Below are 20471 nucleotides of genomic sequence, written 5' to 3'. Positions count from 1 at the left end.
TACGCAAGTAATCTTTTGTCCTATTGTGTCTTATTGGCGTACAGCTTGAAAAGGGGGGAACAGAATGCAGCAAACAGCCACCGACCTTCAATGTGGCTCGATTTATACGATCGTCCTCTGCAGTCGCACTCGTAAAAAAGAAATGTTTTGCGAAATTCAAAACACTATCGGAGAGGTGTTTTTCCGAAGTCCAAAACAAAAAAGATGGCCGACAGTGTTACTTAAACCGAGCCGCAAGTCTATCATTATATGCGCGAACGTACTCGTTGTATGTTGTTTCTCTCATCGCATGCCACTAGAATTCGCTCCACTTGTCCTTCAATCTGGTGGACACCCCCCGGGTGGGTGATGATGCTTTCATCGTCACCTTCATTCTTCGATGACTCGTAACGTGTGTTTTATGGCACGGTTCCACAAGATCCCATTTGTGGCAGCTGTCTTTCGCGCTGTGTGTGTGCGTAGTTTCTTTTTCCTCCTTCTTTTTTGTTTTGCAAACTGATCATGATACAAGGTGAAGCAAATAGTGAAAGAATAATAATAATATTTTTTTGCGTACCGACCGATCCGTGCGCGCCAGTTTAACCTTGGTGGCGGAAATGCGATCACCGACGTGCAGAAGGGTTATTATGTCTCGTTTTAAAACCCCTTCTCATTCTTTAGCAGTGCAGCATGCTAATGGAGATCAAGTATCGATGGCACCGACCGGAGTATTGTAAAGCGTGTTAATGCAACCTGTAATTTGAATATGTGCGTTTTGTGTGGTTTTCTTTTGTTGTGCGGCCGTGGATGTAAACAAACAGAAATGGTGCAGAAAGAGCGGATCGCTAAACTTTGCACTGTTCGTAAGGATCGGGCTCTTTGGCTGGGGATCGTTGTGTTGCGTGTAAATTGCACAACATATGTATGTCTGTTGGGTTTAAGGATTCATTGGTTTGTGGTTATGGCGAGACACGACAAGACACTCCTTTTAAGATACAATTTAATGTGTCATTTTTGGTTAAATAATAACGTGTCCGACGATACGCCAGATACACAGATGCTTCGGAGGATCGAGTTACCAGTTTGAATACAGAATAATGGTCCAATAGATGCATTAGCATTCTTCATTGTGATCCTTTTTGCGGTAGTGGATTGATCAAAAATACAGCAACGCTTGGTTGCGTCCCAAAAAGCAAAAATGAATACATAATTGGGCAAACTCCCTTTCCTCGATCAGCAACTCTAAATGTGTGCTTCATTATTTTGCACGAATTAATCGTGTTTCAATCTCTCGAGTATTCCAATGTGTACGGTGCGCTTGGTGAAAAGTCATTTCACCACTCGCAGCAAGATCAATATCTTCACCTTCTTGAGAATGCTTCGGAACCATCGTTTGGTGTGTTTCGCGCCACTTTTGCTCTCCCTTTTTGCGTGATGAATGATGGCGACGAGAAGATGTGGTTGTCGCGATGGTTGCGATCTCGCCAAAAAACCATGATTAAAGGTGCACCGAAGCGAACAAGTATGAATAAAACACTACCAGCAAACAGGGCAGCAAATGATTTGGCGGTGAAGGGTAATAAATATTCGTGGTGCATAAAGCATTGCAGCGTACCGCGGTACAGTTCGCTGAGGCGCAACAACGTCCTTTATCGATTCTAGCCCGCGCACTGTTGTGGAGTGTTGACAAGTTTTCTCTGCGCTGCAAGGAATTAAAAAAACAACTCCCTGAAACGTGTTGCGGAGAGCTTTCCAATTAAAGATTTTTTTTCCTTTCTACGAGACCACCCCGTTCTGGTACCGGTGTGGGCATTGCAGTATACCCACAACAGGGAGTTAAAAAAAACCACCCAGAGGATGGTTGATGCTTAGATGCTGCGCGTGATGCGATGATGCAATGATGCAACTGTACCAGCGGACCGTGCGTTCTGGAAGGGCGATCGTGTACCGTACCGCGCTTTATGGGAGGTTTTATTTTTTGTAACTCGAAATAAATGGGCAACCGGGTTGGTATGATGTAGATTGTGTAGACGGTTTGAAAAACGGGTTTTTTTTTATTTTAGCTTGTGCGTGATGGTATCGTGTGCGCCCGGTATCGTCCACATGGACCACGCGCTTCATAATTGCTCGATCACGTTCACTAATTCCTGAAGCTCCCTGTTTTTTTTCTTCTTTAGACCACTCCACCCAGCGTACAGCGTATTCAACACCTTAAGAAGGTGTATTGTGCTGATGAACGATTCCACTCTCCACTGATGGAGATATGTTTACATAGTTTAATTTTTGAAAACCCCATTCTATATAAACGAGTTCTTGCACACGTCTTAAAACCATATGAGAGAACCAACAGTTATGTCGAGGTTTACTGTGCCACGATCTTCAAGATTGTGCATCTTGTGCATTTTAATTCTGTCGTAAAACAGATGGAAACACATAATCATTAAACCGCAACGGGTTTTTGCCATCGGTGTCTCACCCCGTTTGGGTGAGATAGCGTTCTAATCTCATGATCTTGGTTAAAATATCTCCTACAACAGTCACTCGTTGATTGGTTGTTAAGATAGATCATGTTTTACAAGCGTTTCCATCGATCAGATGTAGAATAAATGTGGCCATTTGAATCTTATTCTTAAACAAAACGAGTTTCCTGTTGTTTTCTTTGTGCCGCAAAGAGTATTTTTTTCCAAATGTTTCTCGAAATGAGTCCTCCCCCCCCGGGGGGCAAGAGTCAATAACTCACCCTTCCAACCGTTCATGGTGCAGAATCGATCTACCCCTGCTGGCTAGTGCATACTAATTTACGCACCGTGCAAAGGAAAAATCTTTTGCACACATTAGCTGCGACTCGCCAAACCATCGTTCGGCTCAGTTATTACGCAGCCATTTGCAGTCGCTGTGTGGTGCCCGCAGTCACACGTTGTGCGGAGGCTCTTGGCAGAAAAGTAACAACAAGTACCATGCGTTACGTGTGTTGCTACAGCTTCCAAAGTCATCTGCACACTGCTTAGTTGAAGCCTGTGAAGCTAGCTAATGGGTAATGAATATAATTATCATTACTATTATTATACTGCTTTGCACACCGTCCCACTGTCCGTTTCTACCCATTCGTTGCTTCTAAAGGTGTTTGTTGGAGTCTTTGGAGGACGTCTGCGCCAGCGTGTCGCCTATAGAGTGTACACATTGCCACAAGCTGCTAATCTAGCCGTAGGTTCGACTGCACCAGCGCACCAGAACCGGTACCGAGGTGCGGTTAGTCTAAGAAGATCGACCCAAAAAGTAGGCCACCATTACCGCCGTATACACCACCTCTAATGGGGGGAGTGGTCGCTTCAAGATGAGTGTTCTGTTGAGGCGATTGTGTATGGAGTCGAGTAAAAAAAGAGTCACTCCCCTGTAAGATAAACGCGAAAGGATGGATGATGGTTATTGGTGTGCATGGACTTGCAGGCGCGGAAAAAAAGATGCTTGATTACTCCCGGAGGGTTTTGGGAAGGTGTAGACCGACTGCAATGATTGATCTGCAGCTGTACCGTTTGATTATGTTTGGTGGGAAAAGCTATCAACGAAACGCTTGGTTAAAGTGTCTTTCTATATTGAGAATATAGTGAAGCGCATGATCGTGGAACAGGTTGATCATAACATGATTAGTATTTTTATTATGTGTAATTTAGTGAGGCTATCTGTTCTGCTTTTATTACGCTTAAAAGAAATTCTATTCCCAAAAGAATCATCATCAGACACACCTGTCACAAATCGCCATCGAGTGGCTTGGTTGTTGCTTCTATTTCAAAACATCTGCTAGAGCTCTATTAGCAGATTAGAACCTTGTAATGGAAAGTTGTTTATGAAAGGTGCATCCATTGGATGAAATTAATTATCATTACAACACAATGAAGAACGAAAACAACAAGAAACACCTGCCTGGGTCTAAAAGTAACTCATCATGCAATGAACAAAACACAATTCTTTTGATGTTTCCGCATTGCTTTGAGTCACGTTTGTCAGAGGGACCTCACAGATCCTCCCAAAAGTGTCATTGCCCGATAAGAAATGTTTATCCACGTGTTCCATTTTTACAACAAAAGTTGATGTTGATAAGCATTCTTTCTAATCTTATCGTCTAAGTAAATCGAGTTTATATGAGCTTTTAATTGCCACTCCTCTAGCTACAGAAGAAAGCAGGTGGTACAGTGTTCTTCTGATACAAAAACATATCTCTCTATATACATCATCCCCCTGTGCTGGGTGTTTCTGTAATGTGTCAAGCGTTACATAAAAATTAAACATTCTTCACACGGAACTTTCCGCCTAAATTGCGCTTAATAGCTTGGGTTTGTGTTTCTCCTTTAGCGGAGAGTTGGAAATTCAAGCTCCACAGGTGATGAATTTACACCGGGAACGAATGCTAGTGTCACCGTTAAACCACAACAGTACCCTAATCGCGTGCTAGATCCCCATTTTTTCCACAACTGTCTTAACAGTGACAGTGTGCAGCAAAAGGCTCGAACGTTACCTCGCCGAATGGTACCACGGTTCGACCGAGCTAATGACCGAACTAAGTCGAGAAATGTGGAACTAATAGGAACACCACGCGTGAAGTGATGCAGCACGCGCAATCTCGCTACTTCACATGTGCGCGTCCACTCCAACACTCGACCCGTGGCGTAGACGATCAATCCATCTTCGTCAAGGGTCTGAGTGAAGTGCGAAGTGTGGGCATTATCATTAGAATCCGGCCCGTTCCAGACGTTGCGGGCAACTGTTTAAGCTCCATACCGAATGGCTTGGTGCTTGCTCTGAATGCATCACTTTGATGCTCGATGATGTTGTGCCAGAGGCAGTAGCAGTAGCAGCAGTAAAAGCTAGTTCTGTGTTTGTGGTTTTTTTCTTGTACATCTTCCGCTAGATCGGCGCCTTACAGTTTTGATTTTGTTGATATCGTCGAGAAAAAGCTGGAACAGTAACATTTATTAGTTTCGGTTTAAGACGGATTCGAACTACTTTACGACTTATACCCCATGCATAAGCTTCATCCGTACCAAGTGTAACGAATATCCAGAGAATATCGAACCGGATCCGATCGGTCCGGCAACAGACTACCTTTCTTGTCCACAAACTCACCCAAACCACCCCAACAATGGAAAGATGCTGTGTATCAAGCAGCTCCACCATGGGTAAGAAAATTCAAGGCGATCGAGATTTGTGAAAGGTGGTTTGAGATATGCTGCATGCGCATGTCCTATCTTCACCCGTCCACACAAAACCAGCATCCTCCAGTTGTGAGGAACTTTAACTTCTTCTTTTCGCCCGTCTCACGAGATCAGCAGCAGAATCGATCGACGGCGGGTAGTAGCCGAACAACACCAGCAAAAGGCACCGGAGATTAAGCAATTTTTGTAAAACCTGTTTTCGGAACGTGAACTCCCATTCCCCTAGTGTTTACTCCTTTAATGCAGTCCGTTCTGCCAATGCGCACTATCGTTGGCTTCCCATCCGCATAATTAGCGTGCAGAGTTCGCGAAATCGGGAGCGTTCACTTTACGGTCTGGAGAAGAACTTCGCGTATCGAACTCCACGTTCGGGTGAGAATGTGTTAATGATGCGTTGAAGGACGTCCAATTCCTTGTGAGTTGGCACAGCACTCTTTTCGCCTGGAACTAGTTGTTAGCGATATTCGTGTACGTGTGTGTGTGTAGGGACGAGAAACAATGGTACTTCTTATAGTCTTAAGAATAAAGGTGTGCAGCATCAAAGCGCATCAAGTGATCTTTATATGGTGTAGATCATGCGGAGCAACTTTCCGCGGATTACTACGGTTCTTCTTACGCAGTGCTGAGCTTTAAGAAGCTGATCATCATGTGCTTTTACTTTTGCAGCGGAATAGGCAGCAGCTTTCGAAGGATTGAGTGTGTGTTCTGTGTGTGTTATTGCTTGTGAAACATAATACGAACGTGCGCGTGTGAGCAGCTTCCATCCAAAACCAGTCAGTTAGCGTTAGTGAACGAAAGAGGAGAGAGAAATTTCATCATCCAGAGGTGTGCGTTTGTGCAGTGTTGTGGGCTTGGTTTAGTGTGGCCCCTCGGTGGTCGTTGGGCACCAGAAAACCCACACTTCCGATGATTCCGTGCGTGAGTCTCACGGAGAGCAGTGTCCTTGGGAATATGAAAGAACGCGTTAAAGAGATGCGCGTGTTCGGGTGTCGCCTTAATTTCTGGAACAATGTAACGCTGAACTTCGGTAGCAATAAGGGTAAGTGTCCCGGAAGGAATGGTTGCTAAATGCAAAACGCAAGACCCGTTGGAAGATGTTCATAAGTGCAGTTAATTGTGGTAAAACTGAATCGCCGTGATGATCATGTTGGAGACGTTCATTTTGTGCTGAGGATATCATCAACAATTTCCGAACCAATCGATAAGCGTCTGGTAATGGGTGCAATGAAAATCAAACTAAACGTGCACATTTCCTCTCCCTATCGCTGTAATTGTGGATTAATTTAATGTGCCTTCTGAACTGATGCTTAGAATTAGCTGCCTCTTCTGGGTGGGGAGAGCTTCAATTATCGAAAATGGGGGAAAAACTAAATACCATTGCTGATATTAATGGCCATGATGAAGTGTGTTCTGAGTCGTCGCTTGAGAGGGTACCGTCCAGGCGTGCTACATAAACGGGAGCATTACAGGGAGAGATCGATTTCCACCCCCGTTCCGTGATTTCCATGTTCGATCTGACCATTGCGCAAGCGAATCGATCTTTCACGAACCGGAGGTACGGCTGGAAGCGAATACACGTCTTCCCCTTTAGGACCCGTTAAGCTTCTCGCGTACGCCTTGCGGACGCGCGGGAGGTCAAAGGAAGGTGCGATGCAGTCATTAATTATCTGAAATCAATTACCCATGCTCACGATGCAGACATCGGGAAACATGGTTTACGATTTCATCGAGTGCCGCACACACAGTGATGGTGTCTGCTCTTTGGTATGAGGAGGCCTATTCGGGTCCGGAGTTATATAGAGTGTGGCCCCGGTGGTGGCCGATTCGATTCACCCGCGATCTTTTGACTGAGGAGCAAACGGGACATACAGGCAACCTGAACAACAGAAAGAGCACATCAGTAGGTCTGAGCCCAATATATATATAAAAATATATTCCTGCTGGCGGAATCTGTCGGCGGTCGTCTGTTGTCTTGTCTAATAGCTAACACACACGGCGTTGCGGAAGTTGGCTGCGGGCCGGAACGGGGCTGGCAAATTGCGGCGGTTTGTGTGGTCGAACTGCCCCACACTCTACTGTGGATGTTTTGCATAATCGTGGCCAGGCTAACGGTACTATCTCTTAGTCGGATTGAAACCGACTGGACATAGCCGATCGATGAACCATGGAGAAATGTGTGCGTTTGTAGCTCATTCCCAAATGGCGCTATAAGATTAGGTGCAAAATTGGAAAGTGTTGTTATAGAGCTGACACCGGCTTAAAAAGAAATAACGAATGTAATAATTCTTTGATATCCACTGTATGGAATCTGTCCGTAGAACTTTTCCACTTGCTAGAAGTGTTATGGGTTTTTTCCACTAAGCTGTATAGAAATGGATTTAATAGACCGCATCATCGGTTAGTCTGTTTCAAATCACTGTTTCACACTAGAAGCTTCCTAAATGAAGATCTCTGCTATATGGTATGATCGACTCATCTTCAACAATAAGAGAGGTCTTCGTCCCCGACTTATACCCGGTACTTTTCCGATTGAATGTACATCATCCTACCCGTAACTAAATGTATTCCGGTAGCGGAACCAAAATGTAGAACAATTTCCACTTAATGCAAAGCCATTACAAGGTGTGCCTTCCAATCTACCTGACGTTAACCGGAAACGTGCGATGGTCGATGAATGACGGGCACCGATAGTACGTATGCCTGGTTTGGGTTATGAATGACGGACCAGAACTGGCTTCCCGTGGACGCCTTTGGTAACGAGGTAAAGGTTAAAATATGCCCTGTCATCCTGTGGCATAGGCTATCAAAAAAAAATCCCCAGTGGCAATCCGCTTGCCTAGCTTCGCTTGTTCTACTACAAACGCGTGGAATTGAGTTCAATTTGGTACCTTTCGCCTTGGTCCTGCTAAAATCCTCAAACCCATTCCATGGCGTACGCCTTCAATCCTTCACCATGAAGCGCGTTCGTGTTCTATTCGTGCCTCCTAACTAAACGCTGTTTAATCGATAGCACTAGAAATTCCCATATCCTGTACAGGTGTGTACACAACGTGTGTTAAAAAAAAACCTGCTGCCCGAGTGCTTCTCAACCTGGTGCTTCCCCGATTAGTTCCATTCGCTAAGCGCTGCCTGTATCTTGTTCTTGTAGCTATGGCACTTAAATTAAATATTGAAACGTGTTGTCTAATGAAGGAAACTCCGACAAGCAGTGTGTTAACAAATAAAGAACAATTTATAGAGCACCAAATCGGATGTCGAATCTTGGCGGCTTGGAAGAAATAAGGAGTAGATGAGCAACTGCAAATTAACTCATTTCCCATGACAGGTTGTGTTTCGGACCGAGATCTGTTGCTTACTTCATTTGAATAGGTCTTGATTGAGGCTGCTTAATCTCGAAAGAAGGCCTTCTTCCTGATGCTGCCTTAGCACTACCACAAGCATGGGAGATCGGTGGAGATCACCGAGAACTGAGATGTTCCCAGCCGCCATTCATCGCACGCTTAGTTTCGTTTTATGAATCGCTGTAAATTTATCGCACCCATCAACTTATTCTCCAGCTCCGATTCGCTCCCCTTCGCCATCCCTTCTACCATTTTCCAATGAGCAGCAGATATGCACCTGGTGTGAAGTGTCTATTTTTTAACCAGCCACTTAACAACACCATTCCCGCGGTGTATCGATCGCGCGTTAGGATTCCGGTGTCTGGCCGATCGCCACGGGACCGAACGCGCGGTAAAGATATGCAAATCCGATGCCACTAAAGCGGGAAGAGCAATCAGCAACGTCTCCGTCCGCTAGCGAAGTGACAAACGAAAGATGCGACCTCCCCCAGGTGGTACATGAGAAGCGAGGGTAGATCTTTCCAACTCTCCAAGCATCATTTTGCAGTTGTCACGTTTCACGTGTGAGGTTAATGACGGAGGGGCTTCCATCTGCATCTGGCCGACGGCTCCAACACTAATGTATGCAGCGATATGAATCGAGCGGGGGAAAAGCGTATGCATCCGTGGCGATGGTGTCTATCGTGCGCGTGCCTGAAGCTCATCGCGTTTCTCGTTAGCAGCGGGCATTAGTTCTTAACGATTTACCCTTTTGCACAGGACGTAGTTTTATATTGGGTAAAGCTGGGATGAACATTGATATCTGTACGATGCTGTCTGGAATCGTTCAGCACTAACATATTTCTTTTTATTGATCTTTCTCTTTTTAGGTAAGTTTGATGTCTCCCGATGTCTATCCAGATGGTGGGGACCTCCAAAATGGGTATGAAAATGAAAATGGACAAGTTCGGAAGAAGTATAAAAGGATGAGAACCGATCGCCGACCGAATGTCGATCGTAAAATGCTAGTTTTTATCACGGCCCCATTCCGATTCGCCCGTATGCGTAATTAGTGTTAATGGCGCTGTATCTGTCATGCAACGAATATGATAGATGACACTGGACAGGTTTTCTCGCATATATAGATGCACATGTTTCCACACGATACGCTTCGCGGCTCGTTAGAGCTGTTACCCCTTTTTCAATACCCGCATTGTAACACCCATGATGTTAGGCGATTGAAACGTTCACCGATTTACCACCGATCGCGGTGTTTTCACCCTTCCTCGAATATCTTACCACCTGCCGGTATCGTGTATTGTGGACCCCTTGTTGATCGAATGGCGTTAGTCCGTCCGGTGAAAATTTCGATGTAACTCCAGCAATGAAATGTGAAAAACGCCCAAATGTAGGCATTTCGTGGACGGTTTGGTTTTGCTACGGTAAGGTTTTTGCACCTGCTACGCGACCCCTACTACACAGAGCAGGTGTTGCAACACCTTCAAATCCAATCAACGGTGGTTTAGCTCTGCTGTCAGTTCGGCTGACACCTGTAGCAACAACACCTTCCGGCAGTGGTAGCTACCCATGTGGTTGCCCCTGCAGTGAGGAAGTCTTCCACTTCTGGCAAACAAAACGTTTGGCAGGAAAATAAGGGAACTTTACAAAGAACAAAAAATCCCCTTGTGCAAGTAATAAAAATGTCACCGTTTTGCCCTCACGTTATGTCTTCCGGGTTTACCAATCGGGTTGACTGATACATCCTTTCTGAACCGGAGCGAAAACGCCGTACGCATGACATGTTTGATCGGGGTTGTGTTCTGTGTGTTGCAAACCCAGGGGTCGTCACTTACCGTCTCGTGAGGTCGTATGGCACTGTAAAGTTGGTTGATTCTTGATTGACTTGTTGAGTCATGTTACATGCTACACATTTACTGTTTGCAGAACGGGCGATGTGGCAAAAAAGGGGAAAAGTGTGGTACGTTTGTCGATGAAGTGCTTGATAACAGGCTCAATCGAACCGAGTGTGCGAAGAAGCGTGTCTGGAAGGTGGAACTCAATAAAACAATAAATCGATCATTTTACGGCAGTGTGTGGTGTATGGCGCTAATGCAAGGCTGTACGCCTATCGCCACAATATGGGTATCATTTGTTTTTGTGTTTTTTCTCTTCCTCTTTGATTTGAGGGGGTTTTTATTGGACTTCAGTTTCAGGAAAGATTTATTTTATGGTTAGATAAAGTTTGACTAGTTTAAAACGTTTAGTAATGTTCTAGTAGTGAGGATGTTGTAACATTAAAACGTATTATGAATGAATTTCAACGATGATGTTTAATATTTTCTAATGTTAATTAGAAGAGGGGACTAGACTAGCTGTCAAAGATGCCATTCAACCGGGCAGCTCCAGTTTCATCCTTTTGTGCTGACATGGAACCGAACCTGAAAGGTTACGGCATTAAGAAAACGTCTTGTAATCTTCGGCTTCAGTGCATTGGACTCCTTTTCCTCTGTATCATTCATGTTTTGAGATGATCGTATCGATATTCGTAGAACAAACATTGACCTCTCTCTTTATGCTTATGCCGGACGGACGGTCACAGGCAGACAGACGCTCAGATGTTGAATAGTATAAGAAAACCCGATGGAAATGAGATGAAGGAATGGTATAAGATTGTGAGATTTTTCTTCATTTTTGTCGTTGCTGCTTTCAATCCAGCAACACCCATTCATCCATCAATCATCGCGCTTCGTTGTCCGCTTACGTGTGGTGTGCGCGACCGAAGCGACTGCAGCGCCAACTGCATGTTCGATATGTTCCGTCACACAACGGTGGAAAATTGGGGTTCTTTTCTCCGAACGGTACCCACCCTTCCCCCTTCTCCCTTCCCCATTCCGATCGCCTACCATCCGGGGTCGAACGATATCGACACCTTTCAATCTACGTTTTGGAAAATAAAATGCGTGTCGATGCGCGGGTGCGCGATGAGAAGAAAGTCGTGAACGTAAAGAAAAAAAAGACGAGCATCCGATGAGAAACACAACCGGACCCCGGAATCACATTTGTTAAATGGCGGCGGGTGACGGGTGACGGTGTGTGTTAAAAAGAGCCATGAGATCGCCATAATCCAAACAAAAGCCCGTACCCAGGCATGGCCGCAATCTTGTCTCAAATCTCAGAATCGAACCTGCTAAGGAGGAACATTAACGGGATGCATCGGATCGTTCCTGGAACGTTTCCACGGAAAGGAACATAAAATGGGGAAACATGTATTCTGGGTTGGTCTTGTTGTCGTTTTTTTTTTCGTTTTTTTGGCCGACTGGTGTAAAGGTCAGCTTATCCTAAAGCTGGCAAATAACCTCGATTTTTGTGTGTGCTGAACGCTGTAGAACGTACGAAAGGAGTCGGACAAAGGAATAAGCAGACTATTTTCTTCCTCCGGAGTCTATATCGTAGAGAATGTTTTTAAGGTCGGAATGTGTTTCATCCGATGACAGCTGACGAGCGGAAGAAGCAACATGATCGGTTCGGTAGGATTTGAATTATTATTATCCCCTATCTGGTTGGGTTTCATCTCTACCACTTGAATAATCCCATTCGGTACAAGTAATTTGTTGAACATAGATCCTGTTTCATCCAAAATCTTGTTAGGTGAAGATGCATCGGATTATGTATCATTTGTAGAGCTGCGATCGGAATGCCACGGGTGTTTCGTTTTTATTGTCACAATTTAGGTAGTACCAATCGATCCTTATCACGACACTTTACGAGCGTCTGTATCATGAGCGTATCGGCTATCAGCAAACCATGTTGTAGCCGTTAGGCATTGTTAGCTGTAAAGTAAGGACACCATTTTCTTATTGTGTTAACCATCGTAAGTCTGGCTGAAAATTACCATTTCAATCTCTCCTGGTGCAGGCGTTATCACAACATCCGTAATGTCATGATCGCAATCATGGTGATCGTTTCTGACATGACACAGTTCTCACATTGCAGATGGAATCACATCACAACTGCGCCCAGCAGCACAGAAGCCAGCCTGCAGAAAGAAGCAATTTAGATTGATAGACACAAATATGTTCGGTGTGTTCAATTTGTAAGCAATCTGTTGCAATGAAATCGTTACGTTTATGTGTGTGTGTTGCTTGCCTTGAAGCCAACAGGCGGCCCACATCTTGCAGGCACTTTCGGAGGTCGTCCTCCCGGTGCCATTTAGGATGGATAAACTGACGTTTAGGCACCGTTTTGCGATCCATTTGCGCGAGTCAATTGATGGTAAATTGGTGGCGTTGAGTTGAATGAAGCATTTTTAGTTGAAGATGTTAGTAATTGAGTGGTGGAGCTTCTTTCCCTATTCTTGCTTACACTTGTGACTTATAAACTTCTCCAAATGACAGCTGATGAAGGAACGCAAAAAAAAGGAGTTGTTGCAAATTGACGCTTTGGCGATAACAATCGGCTGGAGTGTATCTATGCTTCTCACCCGCGGCAGTATGTTGTAATTTTATATTCCGTATCGCGTACGCGGGATGCCAGTGACCATTTTGCTCTTTCGCCTGCCGGGGGGGTTGGTGGTGATTATCATCTCCGCGTGAAAAAAAAGCTCCAATCGTGAAGAAAAAAGTTGAGATGTGTTGCGTGAACAATAAGCGTCCAAACAGAAACGCAACCTCAACAGCAACCTCTTCTCACCGGGTGAGAGTGCGTGTTGCATTATGGACAAGCCGTAACTCGGTTGCAAGCCGTACTTCATGCTGGCAGGGTGGATGATTCAAACCACCCCTCGTCGGCAGTCCGCACCGAGAAACCATCAGCACCCGGCGGAGGTGATGAACTGACCGAACCGATTTTAACGTTTAGCAACACACATTTTAAGCAAATATCAGACAGAAAGAAAGGAAAAAACAAACGCCGTCAGAGATACCAATTAGCGTGTGCGCTCACGCTGGTAGAGAAATGTATGAGTCGTTGTATCGGGTGATGTTTTTTTGGAGTGTGTAGCTTTTGGAGTGCACCAAGCGCTTAATACATTCGGCTGATAAAGCGGGAGGGCTTTTGAACTCTTACCCCACTCGGTCGGTTCCATTTATGCCCATTTTCTTCCCCCTTTGATGTGTGGCTTCTTTCTCTGTCAGGGAGGATTTTTTTTACCTACCCACCGTTGGGGGCATACAAATCCGATGTTGCTATTTTGGCATTCATCTGTTGGGGTGGTTGTTTTTTAACTTGCGTTTCTGTCAAATTTCCAACACATGCCAAAGACCTTTACGGTCAAACAAAGACCGAAGAAAAGTGCATGGGTGAAAGGGAAAGTGGTTTTTCGGCAATTTTTGGGCAATGGCGATGGTTGGCAACCTTCCACCCCTTGTGGAAAGCGTTGATTATGGGGTTCGGCCGGATTGTTTGAGAGGATGTTTTTTTCTCCACCTTTCCTTTGAATCTGTTTTCCACATTTTAGGTCACCGGTTCCACGACCGGTTTAGGATTTGAGAGCAGTGGCTTGCGTCATGTTTATCATTTCACTTGCATCATGGATGCAGAGCCTTTTTGGGGGAAAAAAATTTAATTTTCCTTCTGTTTTATGGTTTATATTACAAATATAAACTGCAGTTCGTTTGGTTTCTTGCATTTAATCTCACCTAATGTCCCTACACGAGTACGTCCCATTGAAAAAGGTCAAAAGGACACCATGGTGGTTTCTGCTCCACTGTTTTTTTTTTTTTTTATTGTACCTACGCTGTTGATGAGGGTCATGTATCTCACTGACGTATCTCGTTAGAATTATGCACGGTTATGGTGGTGTTGCGCACTATCTCCAAGCATACCATCAACCAACCTCCGGAGTGGACATGTGACATACTTTCCTGGGGTCACGAAGTACACCCAATTTGTGCGCGATGCAATAACTGCAGCAACGGTTTTGCATTGCTTCTTTTTTCCACTTTTCTTCCCAAGCCCCCATAATAGAAAAATCTCACCCCAAAGAGGGTGGCAAAGGATAAGTGCAGCATAATGCTAACGATGCAGTTTTGTAAGAAAACAGGAAGAGGACAAACTTTTCTAGCACATAAAGGTGCGGCTTAATTATGTTCCACAGTGTCAGCATTCCCGTCCTCCGCCCAATAGCCCAATGCTTCTGTCCTTTCCGGGACTCTGCATCCTTCGGGTAGATGCGTCGATTGATGGTGGTGTAATCAGTATGATAAAATGGCAAACCTGTGCAACGAAGTTGATGGTACACAATCGGAATATGATTTTATTCAACCACTTGATTGGCGTGATGAATAGCGATCTTTATCTGTGAAGGAAGCCGTCCAGTGCGGTATAAAGTGGTTCGGAAGAAAGGAGCCGACAACATTGTTGCTACATTATCGCACCCAGAATCAGAATTGAATGTTAGGAAAACATGCGATGTGATTGCATGGCTAATGAGGACAGCATGTGAAGCATTTGTTACTTCTGTTGTGGCGCGGCAAAGGAAATTTAGTGCCATTTTGTATTAACCTCGTTTAATGTACTGTTTGATTTCTCGTTGATTGAATCGTGAAGGTATCGTCTAAGGTGTCATGGTTGAGTGGAGTGGTACGCTTGAGTTCGATAGATTGTACTCAAACATTCTTTCAAGAACTCTGTGCAACTAAAGATAGCCCTAGCACAAGCCAATTTCCGTTTCTATTTTATCTGTCTCACTCTGATGCTTCTGCTGCGGCTCAAGTGGAAGCAGACACTCAAGATGTCTGAGATATCTCGAATGTCTTTCCCCATTTTCGTCACCACTCATGCCATTGTTTCACACTCTGCTCAGACGATTGGGGTTTTGTTGGAGATTGGTGATCCAGCAGCATCCACTTTTACCCGGATGGCGTACGATTTTGCATATCTTCTTCTCTTGCAATTTCTTCGGTAGCAATGCGGGCGCGCACTCAATTCAATACCCACTCTACCGTTCTCTCCTCCCCCACCCAATGTATATCTGGATTGAGTACCAACCATCATCAAGCCCCTCAGTTGCGCACACGAACAGAAGTATCAGAAAAAGAAGAAAAGAAAAACAGTATACATCTCCGATTATGAGATGGCGCCATATTTCGCTACCGAAGCCTCCAGAAGTGTATCGTGCACTGCTGACGCACAAAACCATTACTACAACAACCATTTCAATAAACATCAACCTATTCTTTCGATCGTTGCTACACACCACTACCAGGGTACTATTTTCCATGCACTGCTCTACTATTTGATGCTTCAAACCGCGATCGAACTGCAGATGCATCTTTGTGTGTCTTGTGTTTTTTTGCTTCTCTCCCTTAAAACGTAAACGATCTATTTTCTCATCACGATCGGGTTGTTCGTTGTTCAATGCATGTTGATGTCTTCTAGCTTTGCCTTTTTTTTCCTCTACTTATTGTGTGCTCGTGTTCGATTGTTATAGTAGTAGTGTTACCACCATCACAGCACCGTGTGCGCAACATTTCGGGCCTCTTCACCGTTCGCCTCCCCCCTTCCAGGAAAGGAAATACATAAACGGCGGTGGTGGAGCGATTTTCCAAACCAAATCTTGAAACTTTGGATGCGCGAGCTCTGAGAAACGGTTGATCGGGGAGTAGTGGGTTTTGGGTGTGCGGACCGGTGTGAGCGAGCGAGAAGTGGAACAAAACGAGTGGCAAAGCGCCTAGAGATATCGAGGCGTCAGCAGAAGGGAGTGAAACAATGCCATGTCGAAAAAGTAAAAGCTGGTGAGCACTCGGCCAGTTTCCACCGAGCGACTCCACCGTGTGGAACGAACGTGCGGTGTGTCTTTCAGTTTGGTTCGGTTTAGTTTTTCCGTACGGTGCTGGGTGTTGTTGATCGGTCTGTTCTATGTACGTGCTGGAAAGTGGTTCAGCTGTAGTGTGACGCATTTGTGCTCGTTCCTTCTAACGCCATCGCGAGTGCGTCCCAGTGTCACCTGAGGGTTGCTACCCTTGACTACGCATAGAAAAAACATCAAACCACACTACCTTCTAGAGCTGGTGGAAGATTTTATTGGAGAAGCGAGAGGTGTCACAATATCACAACAGCTACAAAAAAGTTCTTGAACGGTGCGCCATCAGCGATCGTGCGCACCAGCGAGTAGTTTGTGGAGATTGACGTGAGGCTTGGGCACACGTTACACCTGTTTGCCTGGTCACCTGCATAAGTAGTAGCTGAGTAGTCATAAAAGTGAAGGGGATACCCATTTAGTGCAGTGGATGTTCTAATGCAAGCTGTCGGGAATAGTTTGTTTGCAAGCAACAATTAGTCGTTCGTCGTCTGGTGTACCATTCAGAGCTACTTACATTAGAGTTCCGCTGCGCAACTCAACAGAATTAGTGGACATGCAGAATAGGAAATTTTAAACCCATTTCCGTCACCTTTCGATATCGCTACAGAACTAGCTGTATGATAAGACAATTTTGTCTCACTTTTGTCTGTGCAGTGTACCATCAACAAGCTGCAGCTAGTTGTAAACCAGGTGACCCTGACAGGTTGGAGCGTCTCCGTGGACGTCGCGTAAAGTGGTGCAAACTGATAAGAAGTACCCGCAGCAAAACAGCCCTCTATCATTATTATCGCTGGCAAAAGGCGCCCTAGAAGGGAGACGAAAAAAAAAACGCAATCAGGCCTTTTGGGTAGTGAAGTGGGTGTGGAGTGCTATTTACTATTGGTGTCCATTATTCTTGCAGTCTGTCGCGCTGGTTGTGTTTCTATTTTTATCTCGTTTCGTTGTTTTATTGTGCTGTTGGGGCTTGAATATCTACACAGCGTTGTGAAAGTGGGTGGTCGTGCTTTTGGGAAGGTGTGTTTTGTGTCTGTGTGTATATCTGTTGCATATGTGTTGTGTGAGTCCGCACTGTTGCAATATCAATATCCAAGCGCCTACAGTACGGGGTGCGCGCCACAGTGTTGTTGGTGGTGCGGCATAAGCGAAGAAGTTCCGCGTAAGGGGCAGAACCCTGGTGGTGGTAGTGCTCCACGGCATTGCGGACAGGTGAAGAAGAAGGCGCCCAGTGCTCAAGCGTAACCGTGCGCACGGAGCGTTCGTTCGAAGCAATGACGCTGCTCTCGGTCTGGAGACTAGGTAAGATTGTACGAGAAGTTACCACAACTTCACAGCCTGGTGACAGCCTGTTTTAAGCCAGTAAAAGCAAGTCTGAGAGAGAGAGACAGAAGAGGAGGAAAACAAAAGGTGCTCCAAATATGTACCAAAGTCATATTCGCGCGACATTTCGAAATCAAATTAATGCAAATGTATCCTACAAAATTTCTCATTTACCCAAGACCCCATCTTGAGGTAGGGCGAAGGCGCCCAGCTAGTTGTTTTTACTATTGGCAACAATGTTACTAATTTCGCTAACAAAGCCACCGCACGATCGTTGTTTCACGCCTCACAACACACAGTCACTTTGGGAGCGACACTTGTGTGTTGAAGCCATTGTTTCACCAACGAGTGTTTCCTCGTGGAGCTTAAAGCTTGGAAGAGGGAGTTGGACGACTCAGCCCGGGACGGGGGGGCAGGGAAATGTCAACCTCTGAGTGCTGTCGCACCTTTCGATCTCACGGTGATCCGCATTTAGCGCAAAAAAGCCTTCTAGGGCTCGTACGGTACTGTGAGGAGGGTATCATCTTAGAATGCAACCAACGGCAAGGTGTCGTTGGTACACACGGTACAGATGGAGAGTCAGCTTACAACCTGTTCGTGTTGGGTGCACCACAGTCCTTGACGCGTCCCATTGAATACGGTGGCGTGCTGGCTCTGTATATGCCAGCTACGTGCCCACTTGGTAGGGGCACACTGTTCGGTCTCCTACAGCACACTTCCCACAGTGATGATGTCCGGCCTCTATGCCATGCTCGAATGGAAATCAAAATCACGAATTAACCTTTTGCATGCCGAGTACGAGTCCGATGCGTCTTGCCAGTGTTGAGTTCTAGCATGAGCTTTACCCTCCAGAAGGCATATCGTCTGCCACCAGCCACCACCGTAGGCAGCGTAGTGCTGGTTGAGCACTTCTCCTTGCAACACGAACACGTTTCATAATCTCCCTTTCGATCTGCCTTGCTGCTTGCACACACCGATCATCGATCGGCAGACGGTGAGGTGTCTCCAAACCAACCTTCTTCTCAACCACCGAAAAGTCCCACAACTAATCGATGGGCCATCGCAATCGCCGATCACTACCACGATTTGACCTCCGATGAGCTAACGCCGCGTCGTGGGTCTTCTGTTCGCTGTTCGTATACCGATCGATTGGCGGTGTCGCCGTGTGCGCCGAGATTTGGCCGAGATTCAAGATCGATAGGATTTATGAGTGTGCCAATTTTGCTACTCCTACTCACCATCGAGTCCACGCGGGGTCAAATGGTTGCTTCGTCCCTTAATGTTTGCCATCGTTCGTGGTGGGTGCTTCCGTCAGCAGCATCAGGCTGCGATGCTGCTGCGCGCGATCGTAGGGTCATGAGATCGTACGCGATGAACGGTTCACTTTCAGCGTAGAGAAATTAAGAGCTAGTTTTAAGGTACGCCGCACGATCCACAGCACGTGATGTGGCAGATGGAAGGTACGGTACGGTGGTAACCTTTGTTTTTGTATCCAGCAATTTCATCAACGTCCACCAGATTTGTTATGCTGTGGCAGCAGGGTTTTGTTGTGTATGCGGCGCAAGTAAGCATTTTAGATGGCTTGTTGAATCGCGATCTGGTGGTTTGTTTCACTTTCCGTTCGATTGCTAGTTTTTTTTAAGGCACGGCACGGTAAATCAATCTGTGTACGGCTAGGGTGAGCGATCCTCTACTTATGCCCTCAGCTAATGAAGTGCAATTTACCCTAATTGATTCTGTCCATCACGTCTCGTTAGCGGTTGTTTGGTACTTTTTAAGGGCTGGTAATGGTACGGTGCGATTGCTGCGGCCAATCGGTAAAGGATTCGATGTAAGATTTATTGTCGAGGTTACGAATAGGCAGCAACAATAGAAAACATTTATAAACGATAAATATTGGTGTTGGACATACGATTGTTAATGAACGAAGAGTTTAGTGTAGTAGAAATAATTTGTTGTGTCTCTTGAGGTATTTTTTTTTTTTGCTCTCCCTCCAACATCAACAATTGCGAAAATACCACAAAAAAGCCCTCCCGAATCACTAATTACACAGCAATAATTGTCAAACTAAGTGACGTAAGGCAAGAATTTGTTTCTCGCATGTAATCGCTCCCCGGGGCGAATTGTTTTTATCATCCTTTTAATGACTCGTTTTCCAACACTTCCTGAAACCTTGGAGACGATTTGCAATTAGTGTCGATACAGGACAGAAACACAGACTCTGTCCTGTGTGCACAAGCCATTATTATTTACCATCGCTGTAAACACCGATCAACGATCGCAGATGCACGCGTACGTAAGATGTCAGTTCTGTGTTTAAAAAATATCTCAGCACGACAACGACCAGTCAATGTCCTGAACGTCATGTTTTGCCTTAATTTGGCGCACCGCAGTTCTTGGGATTGTCGCTTGAAAAGGTATTTCATTTTTCCAAACCTAATCGGAGGCCTGTTTAACGTTTCCCTGCGCGGTCGCTTCTCACCTGTGCAACAGGTGAGACAATCTTTTATGGATACACATTACAGCCGGACAATTAATTCTATTTGCTTTAATGAGCAGTGACAACCTCCAGCGGACTGACAAATGGAAGCTGGCTTCCGTGGGGCTTTGCGACGCTTAGCCTCGCCATGGTCCAGTTGTAAGCGGTGACTGACAACTATAATAATAGGATAATGCGACATCGTTTAAGTGTGAGAAGCCGCCGTATGTGCGCGGAAGGTTCGGGGATATAGGGAAGGGAAACGATTCTGACAGTCGTTTGGGCCTAAGAGGAGGAGCGAAGTCTGTTGCTGTTGAAGCTTAAGTTGCCAACTGGTTGCACCTAAAAACAATCCCCATTCCTCT

The 20471-nt window shown here is 45.4% G+C and overlaps 1 protein-coding gene across 7 annotated transcripts in view; it reads left to right on the top strand.

Moving 5' to 3' along the window:
* Positions 1-20471, top strand: part of LOC125775160 (tyrosine-protein kinase Btk29A-like) — a 71108-nt gene that overhangs the window by 33204 nt on the left and 17433 nt on the right. Inside the window, exons 1-2 of one of the 7 annotated variants that reach the window (XM_049445697.1) lie at positions 15823-16357; positions 17212-17606. The exons of 4 other annotated variants lie outside the window; for them this stretch is intronic. In XM_049445697.1, the coding sequence (XP_049301654.1) occupies positions 17579-17606 (28 nt within the window). In that variant the 5' untranslated portion in view covers positions 15823-16357; positions 17212-17578. Of the gene's footprint in view, positions 1-5855; positions 6229-15822; positions 16369-17211; positions 17607-20471 lie in introns of those variants that run through there. 2 more of the 7 variants (XM_049445696.1, XM_049445695.1) reach the window with 2 other exon arrangements.

This window comes from Anopheles funestus, chromosome 2RL (assembly GCF_943734845.2).
Source record: "Anopheles funestus chromosome 2RL, idAnoFuneDA-416_04, whole genome shotgun sequence".
In the NCBI taxonomy this organism is placed as follows: domain Eukaryota; kingdom Metazoa; phylum Arthropoda; class Insecta; order Diptera; family Culicidae; genus Anopheles; species Anopheles funestus.
Note: the sequence above shows the minus strand (reverse complement) of the source record. Positions and strands in the feature narration are given on the sequence as shown.